This window comes from Corvus moneduloides, chromosome 16, assembly GCF_009650955.1.
Source record: "Corvus moneduloides isolate bCorMon1 chromosome 16, bCorMon1.pri, whole genome shotgun sequence".
Lineage (NCBI taxonomy): Eukaryota > Metazoa > Chordata > Aves > Passeriformes > Corvidae > Corvus > Corvus moneduloides.
This window is the reverse complement of record NC_045491.1, coordinates 2,345,050-2,358,248: the sequence shown is the minus strand read 5'-3', so window position 1 is coordinate 2,358,248 and position 13,199 is coordinate 2,345,050. Positions and strand designations below refer to the sequence as shown.

Below are 13,199 nucleotides of genomic sequence, written 5' to 3'. Positions count from 1 at the left end.
ATAGCACATAATAGGAGAGTAAGCACTCCAGGCTAAACTGTGGTTATAGTATGATAAGATGCTTAAGTTTCCCTTTACAAAAATTGTGTTTTAAAGAACACATTCCAAAAACCCTTCCACACAGAGAGATTAAACCTAATGCTCTGTCTTACCAAGATCACATTTACAGCACAAGTAGTCTACAGTGACATTAAGAAAGTGATGCAGCTGAATAGCAGCACTGATGTCAAGTAAAGGATTCACTCTTGTTTCCATTTAAGGGTGGTGGTTAAAATCCAATGACAACTTAGCCATGAAGAAAACCACTAAAGAGCAAAGTCACAAGTGTGCCAGGGTACTTCAAACCCTTTAGGTATATAGAGATATGATGACAGCAATCTAGAGAGGGGGTTTTAAGGTAGTTTTGCTCTCTTAAGCTCTCTTACCCTGCCACAGGTTAACATCGTAGAAGCAGTATTTCACATTTTATCCTTTACCCTACAAAATATATTGGCTCGGTTTATGGAAATCTGTAGCAAGTTATTTGTTACAGTAAAGTCAAACATAATCAGTCACACTCCATTTTAGACACTGAAAATGGCTACTTTTGTTTTTGCACTGAAAACCAGTATTTTACCTGTACGAGATGGAAACTGGGAGGGAGTTGGTAAAGCAATATTGGGAACTGAAAGAGTAAACACTTCTGCTGGAGACTGAACAGATGGAGTATCTTCTGCTGGAGGTGTAAAATCTATTTCATCATCAAAGTTATCTTCAAATTCCTAAACAAAAGAAGTCTTAGTAAACAAGCTGATCCTTGCCTTTAAATAAGTACTAATACATTTCTTTCAGTTTGAATGACCAATGCAAAGGAAGCTTAAGCTTTCTTCCAAGGATAGTAACAGACATTTAGTATTCTACTCTTTATTTTCCAATAATTGCTGTCTCAAAGAGATTAAAGCATTGCTTTTAATAATCAAGGGGTTTTTGTTTAGTTGGGTTTTTGTGGGCTTGGTGGTTTGGGTTTTGTTGGTGGTGTTGGTTTTTTTGCTTTGTTTTCTTTTTACTTTAAATGCTGGCTTTGAACAAACTACCATGAACTGCTCAGGCCAAATATTCTCCAGTTAGAAATGAGAGCAAAGCTCAATTTTAGGAACACTGATTACAGATGTTCCAAAAGTAACTATTCTCTGATGACAATTTCTCAAGAGTTTTGCTACAGTGCATATGCATCTTCAGTATTCTTATTCGACAGGAGTGTCTTAAACCCCACCAGCAGACTAAGAAAAACAAAAGAAAACACAGAACAACAACAAAAAGGTTCTTTACAGCAAAATTGTCTCAAGGGTGTAACTTTTACTACTGATCCTGATAGCTAGTTACTACTTTGAAAAGGCATTAAAGATTCTTACTGCAGCAGGGACCAATTAGTTCAAACAAACACCTGCATCAGGACTTCACAGCCTGCAAGAATACAGTCACTGGCTGTTTCAGAAGAGAGAGGATGTACAGTGACACTGAAGAGTATTAGCACAACTAATCAAGTGTTCTGGATATCAGGATGCAGCTGAGAATTATCACTTATACACACCTTGGTAACTTCAGGTCTTACCTTGAAATCTATCTCAGGGTCTTTACAGCAGGAGACACAATTTGCCAGCAGAATGACCAGGACTACCAGAGTACACAGAGACAGAACCACAAAAGATGAGGGAACTTCAGCTGTAGCTCCTTCTCCTAGAAATAAACATGTATGCAGTATTATATAAATATGTTTAGCACTCTAAGCAGTTCCTCCAAAACATACTACCTACCAGCATTTACTTTAAAATGGGAAGCTGAACATTTAATCCCATGGATGTGATAGTACCAAGCCTTGGGATTCTGTTTAAGTCAATAAATTTATACAGATATCCAAACACAGAGAGTAGAAATATGGTCTTTTGGAAGACATTTCCCATGAGCTAAAACACCTGACCTAAAGAACAGGCAGCAAGTAGAAATCCTCACCTAATCTGCACACAAATTTAAAATATATCACCATAGGACAGTACTCTGTCTTTCAATAAATGCATTTGTGACAATCTGCCAAACACACAAGTTGCTGTCACAAATGCAATGGATGTAATCAGCTCCACCCAGTTTCTGTTTCTTGTGATTCACTGGGTGATTTGTCTCCATTTCAAGAACTTTAGATTTCTAGCCATTTTACAAACACAAATAATTTTCCAACATTTTATAGATAAACATTCTACAGTACATTTCCTGAGATTAAGTCAGGTTATTACTCACACAGGATCAAAAGCCTCAAATGGCATTTTAGAAAAATCATAAGTTATTTCCAGGGGTATTAAACCTATTTTCCTCCCTGTTTTCATCTTCGATAGAGAACAAAGACATGTGGTTCCCTAGGAGACCAGAGCACACATCTTGAGGAGTTTTGTTGTTGCTGTTTTTTTTCAAACAGGTACTGCCACAGGGATTAGAAGAGTAGTTGGACCACAACTGATTAAAATATATTTAGATATTACATCACTGTCAGAGTTTAACAATGTCAGGTGACCTGGACTGACTGGATTTTACGAGAGCATTTCAGTATCAATGGGAACGTCTGGCAACAGGACACAGTGTATACGAAGCCTTGAAAATAAGAAAAGCAGAAGCTGATCATGAGTTAAGGGGCACACAAACTTTTCCACCTACCTCTTAAACCTTCAAAAAACTACATAATTTAAGAGATTTGCAGAAAAAAAACCTACAGCTTTTTATCATGTTCCACTGAACACTTACAGAATATTTACTTATTTTAATTACATGTAAAGACTAAATTGACATAATAAAAATCCTGCTTTCAAGTGTGTCAGCATATTTTCAGGTCACATTTTCTGCACAACTAGGAATATTACCAAAACAACAAATAAAAGTTAGCAAAAATGGAAGGTTTTCAAACAAGTGATTCTGTTTCTGGTTTCCACAACAGTTTTGGCATTCTAACCTCATTAGGGACTGGGAATACTCCACTGCAGATATTGAGAATTGTTCAAACACAGATCAACAACAATGTGAGACCACTCACCAGCTTTTAGTCATAACTCTGAAGAAAACAAAGTATCTCTGAAGAGGGCTCTCAATAGAACAATTTATATTCATTTAAATCAAGTCTTCTACATAACTCAATGGATATTTTTCAATTTCTAAGCATCAACAAGAAACAAGGGGAAGATAACAGCTGACTTCTGTTTACTTCCTCCAAATGTTCAGTAGCCTGATGAAGGAGACTGAAAATTACCTGAACTGCAAATACGAGCATTTTTTGTGAAGTCATTAATTAGTCGAATTACTGTAACAAACACACACAGGTAATACAGTTGTAGATAAAATTTAAGAAATTCCTTTGAACTCCTATTTGAAACCAAATTATAAAAGGTAGCTTTACTACAAAAAAAAAGAAAATATTTATGTTACCAGGTATTACAAATTAAAATTACTGTTTCAGACATTTTTCCAAACCCATCACACCTGATTTCCAAACAACTTCCTTACCTTCACCAGCAACTCCACTGAAACAAGAAGTCAACTCACCCCAGACTATCTACTGAACCGATGCAGATTTTCCCTAACAAACACCCAGGAACACATCACCACAATCACAATATACTCCTCCCAGTAGAAGATCAAGACTCCTGAACCCCTCAAATGTTTCAAGCACTTAGGAAAGTTGGCCAAGCAAATCCCTGCACACTGAACTCAGCCACCAAGAGCATTGTAATTACTCACAGAAAGCATTCCTGCTATTTGAGGACTTAATTTCAGACCAGGTTGTTAAAGCACCTCAACTGCCAAGTGTATGAAACACTAAAAAAATGTTATCAAACTTTGAGTTTCTAGTACACTCTAAGGTCTCTTTTGATGCCCACATGGCTAACATGAATTTTCCAGTGACTTCCTGTTCCCCACAGAAACTGAGCATTATCCCTTCTCACCAGAACCTTCTGCTCCAAACACCACATCATCTTCTAGATGGTCCTTCTGACCAGCCTCTACCGAAACTTGAAGCAGCTCTTCAAAGTTTCCTTTACTTCTTTCAATCCTACTGTTTCTTTTCAAGACCTGACCAGGGGTTTGTGCCCCCAGAAGTACATCTACTGCAAGCACATCAGTTGGTCTACAACATGATGGCCTCTCTACCTACAAACTCTCAGCCCCGCACTATCCCAGCTACAGCAGCACAATCACAACTACTGTTTACACAAACATTATCATGCTCACTGCAACTTAGGATCCCCACTTTTGACCCCAGCAGTTACAAGTTATCGTAGCAAATCCAGCTAGGAGGATTCAAGTTCCGGATGATCTTACACACAATTTATTAACACAAAGCGATACATTTATTTAACTCAAAGTGGTTTATTTATTATATCACTCAAAGTGAGACATAATGAGCACTATCAATCATAAGTTGCACTTATTGAACATGTTAGATACACTGCATATGTATTCAGACATTTAATATGAAACAGATTACATTTTTGCTGGAATTCCTTCTGTGAGGGAAACTGCACATTTATCAAGCCTAAAGTCTTAGGTGTTTTATGCAAGTTACACTGTTCTCCATAAGGTAACCATCTCTTTTAAGTGTCTTGGAAAGAATACCTAAAAGAAAAATATTGCTGCTGTTCATTATGTTACTTCCTAACCTTTAAATCCTTTTATAATTTCCTAGGAAAGAAAGCATGTGAATGAGCAGCAAATAATTGGAGAAAGTAATGAGTTTTTTCTTTTAAAAGCAAAGATCACTTTGAAAATGCAGCTTATCATTAAAGGTCTGTAAAGATGGAAGTCATCTAAACTTCCAAAAGCACAAGGCAATTTTCACATAGAAAGTTATGAACAGAAGCTTTAACACAAGAAAAATGCCAATTATCATGGGCAAGTTTCTGCAACAGTTACAGAACAGCATTTCAGATGACTCATACAATTAAGAGCTACTTACTAAGAATTACAGAATCCATCTCTGTTTGGATAAACTTTGAAGTTTCTTATACAGTAATTAATAAGTAATATCTTTAATTTTTAAAAAACCCCTGCAAATTAATGTAAAATTAAGTATTAAATTATGGCAACCTGTAACTGGGCTAAAATTTATTATAAGTGAAGCTATTTTAATAGCTTGCATGTATACATATTCAGTGATAGAAGTCACTGATTAAATATTGGAACTGGTCTTTGTGACACAGTGCTGAAAATCCGCTGCAGTATAACCTCGTTTTTCAACTATTTCCATCCGATTAATTCACTGGAGCTTTGTAAAATGACTTGGAACTAGAAGATATTTAATACACCCTTTTGTTTGTAAATTGTGGAAGTATCAAGGAATGATGGATATTTATTTTATGATCCTGACTGAAAACAGCAACCAGCAAGAAATCCATTCTAATTAATGCAGAAGAGCATTTTATATAGTCATCACACAAGAATTTTCTTTAATTAAAAAACCAATTAAAAACATCGTAAATTGAAATAATTTTAATATAAACCTGGATAAAATCCAATAAACACTCAAATTCAAGATTCTTAATATTATACATTCTACAGAAGTAAAGAGATTTACTCAGGATATCACTTTAAAACCCTGCCATATTTACTGTAACCCTATGCAGTAACAACCTAAGGCATCTTAATATCTATCCAGAAGTCAGAATCTGTTCTTTAGGAAAGGAACCATCAAACAGATTTAAAAAAAAAAAACAAACCATCTCTAACATGGCAACTGTAAAAGGCTTCCTGTCAGCTAATACAAACAGCCTAGACTACTTTGCTTTGGTATATCCAAACTACTTAAGCCAGAGGAAGAGGCCTGGATTACGTCCGTCCTATATTAAAATAAGCAGGAGATGAAGTGCAGCTGTGTCACTCTATGTGTTACTGCAAGGTTCACACAAAGTAATGCTTTACAAAGCTCCGTGCTAGCCACATGTTCCATCCCAAAATGGCACCTAGGTGGTCCTAAATTATCAACATAGAAAATCAAGTACTCTTCCAAAGCTTCACGGGATTAAATACATCTATGTTATTTACCCACTTTTTAGAAGTGCATGGTATCATAAACAATTCAAAGCCCTGGTTGAGGCAGACATTTAATTAACAGCTTGTGAAGCAGATTCCTCAGCACCTCTGAAGATGCCATTTCCTAAGCAAGTTCTTCACTAAAGCCTAAATTTGAGCACAGCACATGTGAAGTCAAAGGCAGAACACAGGCAAGCACACGAACAGGCTCACTGAGGAAACAATGATGATGAGCTGCGTTGGCATTCTCAGGATCAAGTACGGACCTGAGAATACACACGTCAGTATTTATTACAATGTTTCAAGGGGTGGAAAATATTATTTTCATACAAAGCATATTTCAAAGCAACTTCTATAGGCCAGGATTCCCTATAACTTCTTAAGTTTCTTTTAAATCTCCTTTCTTCATAAGATAGTTCTCCAACTATCAAATGCAACACTCAAGCAAACACAAGTTTTCTCACTAGAATTGTTTGCCTTCTCTATCCCATTTCCCAGTCTGCCCACAATACTCTCAAATACCCACATGTCATCCACCTGTGGCATCCTTTGGTATCATTAATTACAAGTAATGAGCATGCCAACTAGCCAAATATTCCATCCACATTTACTCGCCAAGCAACAGCCTCCACTCAGGACAACACAGGACCAGGTGTAGCTGTCCATACATGAGGGATGCTGGGCTTGCCTTTATTCTACTACCAAATCATGAAAGGCCGGTATGTACTCTTAATTTTGGTTCAATGTGAGTAATCACATTATTAGGTTCTCAACCTTCAGAAAACTGGGCTAAAAAGTGCGTGATACCACACAGTTCTAAGCTCAGGGAAACAGAAAAGTAAATGCATATTCCAGACATTACCGAGTGCACTGATAAAAGACATTCATTACTGTGATAAAGGCAGCGTAAGGCACAGATAAATTAAGCATTATTAGGGCACAGTGAACTTCAAGGGAGCATCTGATTTTAAGCTTTCAGCACAGTAGTTGCTATGCAACAACAGTCCCACTGCATAAGCAAGAGCCCATTTCCTTTCAAGAGCAGCTATATAACTGGCACTAATAGCTATAACTATTTCCAGCACAAATCTAGCATGACAGCAGTCACTTAAACTGTCTCTTGGACACACTCAAATTATATGATCATGAACTAAGATGCTACTTTATGACACCAAGGCAGAACAGCGCAGTCTTTCAAATACTAATGAATGACCAAATCTAATTTTGCTCCCTAGGTATACCCAGGGCATCTTTCATAAACTTTGTCAGTTTACTTACTCTGCTTTTAACGAATATTAAAGCAACCACATTTAAAAGTGTAATATCACCCTAATTTATAGTGGTTTTGACAAATATGATTTTAAAAGCCATCCCAACTTTCCTAAATAATGCTGTCATTCTCTTCTATGCCAGCAATTAAGTGGGAAAGTGCTATCGACTCCTATCCAGTTCTTCACAAGTCAGATTCAGATCATTATCTTTCCCTCATAAAGAGGTTCTCCTGCATTTATTTACTCCCTGAAATCTTCAGAGGTTTGCTACTAATAAGAACAAAACCATACAGACAGAACCAGGCCTATAAATTCAGATGGCCTGCAGGTAATGGAGAATACTACACGAAGCCTCTATTCAAAATTATTTTTGACACATCTATTGTGTAATGCCCAAGCTGTATGATAAGGTAAAGCACAACAGACACTGCAACTCCTCCATTTCACAACAAAAAAACCCCAACCAAACTCAAGCACATTCCATTCATTACTGCATTCTTGTAATCTCAATTTTTTCCTGCTATGCTGCATTTAACAACTGAGCCAAAAAAAGCATCGTTTTCAAGATTAAGTTTCAGCAGAAATGGGTGCAGTACGATTATTCAGTTGTGCAATGCTATATCACAATGGGCTTTAAAATACTACATTAGAAGGGCATTCAAATCACCAACCTTCAACTGAGATACAACACAAGCAAACAAAAACTTAAGTTTTGAAGGAGTGTTATTTGCACTTCAGACATTCTTTTGAAAATAAAATGAAGAGAATTCTCAGGTGAGAGAGACACTCCTAATTCCAATCTGCCCTTTGCCTTGAACGGCCATTACCAGTAAAACACCAGTACTCCAGGAAGAAACATTCCCAAGATCTCAGAAGATTTTCATTGACTTGATGTCCTCAGTGCAATGGCAGCACCTTAGTGAAATCTAAAATGGGTTCCAAATGCCCAAAATATTTCAGTGACTGGAAATGTTCCTTCATTGAGCGTTGCTCTCCAAGAACAGGCACACAACACTGCTTAAGGAACTTTTACGTTTCTCAGTTTACACCTGAACTTTTCAGCATTCAGATTTTTAGTACTTAAGCCACTCAACTCAAGCAGAAATGTTTACTGTCTTAGAACAATAACCTGGAACAAACTATTGAAAATTTTATTAACTGAAGAGTTATTTCAAAAGTCTGTCTTCTCATGACTTTATTGCTACCCTTACGTTGGATAATGCAAATGTCTAATGCATTACTAATAAAAGGAACCTTGGGTATTATGTACCCTTTTGCAAAAGCACTTTATCAACTGATTTTATTTTTCCTTCTGTGGAAAAATCTTACTTTCTAGATATAGTCTCAAGCAAAAAAATCTCTTAGGGACTTAAAGCTGCAGCTTTCCAAGTTACTTGTGCACAATTGTACTTAATCTTTCTGAAAACAAGAAGCAATAACTAACAGCTTGTCAATAAAATGATTTCCTGGCTAAATCTGAATTGCGTCACATGGCCTAAATCAAAGTCTGGCACTTGGAAAGATACAAGTAAAACGACAAGACTTTTCAGCAGTAGTGTGGGGAAAAAATAATCAAAAGTCAAATACAAGTCTGTTCCCATATTCTACCAGACAGAAATTGAAACATTTCATCCCTCTACTCAACTTGTCCACTACAAACCCTGCCTTACCCTAGAACTCCATTAAGTCCCTCATGGGGCAGGTGGGTGGGATGAAAGGCCAAGGCATGTGCATAGACAATTCTTTTGAAAAAGAATTCTTCTTTACAACCATTGACCATCAGAAGTAAGGGTAATGAAGACAGCAACATGGCCATTTCTTACAGAGTTTATCCCCATGAAACAATAAAAACCCGTCTGACACACTCCTTCAACCCATCTTGAGTTCTGGATATATTTCTACAGTGTCAAAAGCCAGTTTCACAGTTAAATGTGTGTTTTGTGGACACATGACCCTGAAATATCACTGTCCTATGCAGTAAGTTACAATATTTTCAAGAAGAAATCTTAGCTATTTCATATCACAACTGGATGTGTAATTCCATGTCAACAATTCTCAGCAAATTATCTCTGTCCTCCCATTTGTCCTTAAAAAGAACAGAAGTCTACCCTGCAGTATAAGCCAGCATTTTTTCAAACTGCTTTATCCCATGCTCCCCCCTAAATGCTTTTACAATGTGCTTCAAGTGAGTTTCTACATCTGCTTAAATCCACTTTGTGTGGAAGAGTGGCACAGGTTACATATCCTAAGGCAAGAATACCCAGGGAAATGCTGGACTCTCCTGGAGCACAGCATCTCGGAACAACACTGCTCTGATCCTCCTGCTTCTGAACACTTGTCCTGGCCCGAATATTGGCTGAACAGTTAGTAACCAGCAAAACTCTGAGCTGGGATTAGTTTTACATTACTGACCTTATTCTATTATCCTACAAGTCTTCCCAGTAATGTCAGAGAATTACTCACACAACAGCATACTGCTCAATTTTAATAAGGACTAAATATAGGCTGGTACTTCAAGTGTTTACAGAGCGAGATCTGTTTGAAGTTTCAGTGCTAGAATCTCATGTTTGCACAAAGGCATCTTAAGACAAGGTAAAAAATATCCATGTTAAATAATTATGTGCCTTATGCCTTCATGGCAGTGTTTCTGGAAAATCTGGGTAGCATTATCATCTTGCAAATGTATCACTGACTCTTCACTGTGTGCATGTATATGTGTGCATATAGGTACATACACATGCTCACAAAATTCTGCTGTGCATACTTTATTCTGTACTGCTAGATGTTGGTTTTGACAATTATTTCCTGCTCAAGTACATTTTTTTTCATCTGCTATATCATTTCTCCAACAGTGAGGCATGGGAGTTGTAGATTTTTTTTTTTTTTTTTTTTTACACAGGAAAGACCACAATAATTCAAAGCAGCATGAGAAAATCACACATCAAGGTATCTCAAACCACCAGAAAAGCATTATCTGCAGCATGGAAACCAAAACTACAGTATCTCTTTCTCCTGTCATTTGATAGCAATACAAGCTATTAAGATACACTGCCTTTGAAGAGACTAATTTCCTTCACTTCACAGGAAAGAAATCCATAAATGCAACTTTCATGAGACAGGATGTTCTGGAATCTTGATTTTATAGTAGATGCCTTTCCAATTCCAATGTACAGCTGGGTTAAGAAATGCAGGAAAGAAAGGAAAAAGCAGCATTTTGCAAAAAGAGCTTATTAGATCTATTTCTCACCCCTATTCATAGCTAAAGGATGCCTAGGAAGCAGAGGCCATAGAGTAAATGACTGATTTTGGAGAACTGGATCTGGTCTACAGTCTGAAAGCTTAAAAGTCAGCACTAAAAAAATCTACTGTTACTATTTTCTGCACATCTTTCATACCAAAGAAGTCTCAGGGTGCAATGGCAGTCCCAGAAGAGTCATGTCACTGTTAAGTCACTACAGTGATGTTTTCTACCAGGAAGGAAACTTTTGTAAGTGTAGCAGTGTTGGACAAGGTGTTACTTTGTACAGCATTTCATACTAAAATCATTCAGAAGACAATTTACTGACAATGTGCTTCCCACCACTACCTTGCCTAAGCTACATATGGCACAACACCTTGCTACAGACAGTGCTTAAAGCACATGTCCAGACTCACAGGGCTATCCTGACATTTTGTACATTTCTGACTATAAAAGTTGACAAAATGTTTCTAGTAGCTAGATGTTGCTCAAGACCTTTCATAACAGCAGTACAATGAAAACAAAGAGCTCACAGAGAGCAACAAAAGCATTGAAGCTTTTGCAAATTGTATCCAGAACCGCATCAAGCTCCAGATACTAAATGCCCACACCAAACAGAAAGGCAGACCCAAAATAAAACCTAAGGCAGACTCCAGTACTCCATGTGCTGTCCTTCTGCTGCAGAACTGCAGTGTTAGTACTGAAACAGAACTGCGATTTCTGCAGCTCTGGCATTACACTGACTGAGGTCCCTTTATCCCACGCAGATAAACCGTGTGTGAATAGTGACTGAAACCAGACTACAGCAAATATTCAGAAAATTACTCCCAATCAAATTTACCAATCCGGAATGCTGGATCTCACAAAATCTTTTTTTTATACAGGGGCACAGCCAGCACCCATCAATGCACCCTTTCAAACCAATGCCCAGCACCTGATGCTGCGACAACAAACCTTTAAACAGTCTCTGATCAGTGCTATCTCAACATGCTGCAATGATAACTGAGGAATTATTAGATACACCCAAGCATTCGAGACATAAGAAACTGCTTCAGAAAGTGACCTCCTCCTATGAGGACTCCTTTAGTTGTAGCAAAGTCCAGACACTTTATAGCCACAGGCAGAGAAAAGCAAACCAAGCCTGTGAACAAAGCCTTGCGTGGAACATCCCTGCTGGCCAAAGTCAGCACTGGCTTCCTACCTCAGAGTCAAACTCACAGGCAGAAACAAAAGATAAAAGACAAATTTCCAGCTCTAGTTCTACGATTATTAAATGCTTGGGACAGAAGCTGGAAGAAGAAATATAGGGAGAAGTAAACAAGTTCAGTGCTTGAAAGGGGAAGAAGGATAGACCACTCCCATGGAAGGCACATACCATAGTTAAAATCCCCACTTTAAAAGCAAGATTTTTCTTAACTTTCAGTGTTGCTAACTTGCATACACTTAGAAAATTTTCTTATTATGTGCAAGAGTCACAGACATTTTACATGGTACCAAACCACAGGCCACAACTGCAATTTGGTCCCAGTCTGACAGAACTCCAAGTAAAACACCAAGCCAAACCAACTCCAAAGCAACAATTTTCCCAAGGGGTATATATATACACTACAGAACTCATCTCAACACACACAAAAAAAGTGTCTTCATCTCAAAAGTTTTAACTTGTCACCTGAGGCCAGCTGAGTACACTAGACATAGCTGCATGAATATTTAGATACTCTGGATACTATATACCAATTTCTAACCATCTCTTCCTGGATCCTACATGACCAAGTCCATCAGCAGGGACTCCCTGCCACTGACACCCAACTGGGCCACTCAGTCCCAAGCCCAAGGTTCTCAAAAAGCAATCATGTAGGCACCAAGTCCAGCTGCCTCACTTCAACTGATCAGACTGTGTAGTCATCACAAGTGTGAAATTGAACACACCTGCTAAAATTGCTACCACCTATACAAGTTTTACAGGATAATAAAAGTATGTTGGAGTCTTACTTTGTATTTGCAAAGACTTCAGAGAGCACAGAGATGATGAAAAGACTTTGTCTGACATTACACACACACTTGATTCAGATGCTCAGCAGAATTAAGGTCAAGTATGGAAATCCAAGTCAGAACCAAGAGCCTGGATGTGAAGCTTTGGTGGTGGGTTGTGATGCCCTGTGTTTGGCTGCTAAACTCTGCTGCAGAAGAGCAGTGCCCAAACATCCTTACTTCAGCCACACAGCTGGTAGGGGAAGTCATGTTAGCCTGATGCACTCAGGGAAAATCACCAACACTGCAGGCTCAAGACAACTTCAGCACTTCAGTCTAGGAACTCCTTTTCAGCACAACTGCCCCAGCTCTCACCTCCAGTATAAAGTCAAACCGTAAATTCAGAACTATCACAGTACATATCAGTATCCTTCTTTTCCACTCTCAGAATAAATTAAATCTAAGTTAGCCAAAGTATTTTTAGCCAGTAGCATCTTCAACAGCCTGTTTTTTGTATTTCCTACAATAATTGCAAGGAACCTTGCCAGTTAAACAGTTCAAACCTGATTTCATTTACCTCCTCTCCTTATTGTTGGATAAAAAACATATTAAGTCAGTTTAGAAATATAACATCAAAAATGCAGATAAATATAGAACACCTCATCATCTGCTTG

At 37.8% G+C, this 13,199-nt stretch overlaps 1 protein-coding gene across 1 annotated transcript in view; it reads right to left on the bottom strand.

Annotated features, from left to right (window-relative positions):
• The window catches only part of LMTK2 (lemur tyrosine kinase 2), a 41,419-nt gene that overhangs the window by 25,282 nt on the left and 2,938 nt on the right, over positions 1 to 13,199 (bottom strand). Inside the window, exons 2-3 of the mRNA XM_032126019.1 lie at positions 1,592 to 1,716; positions 617 to 761 (exon numbers count right to left, since the gene is read on the bottom strand). Coding sequence (XP_031981910.1) covers positions 617 to 761; positions 1,592 to 1,716 — 270 coding nt within the window. The remainder of the gene's footprint in view (positions 1 to 616; positions 762 to 1,591; positions 1,717 to 13,199) is intronic.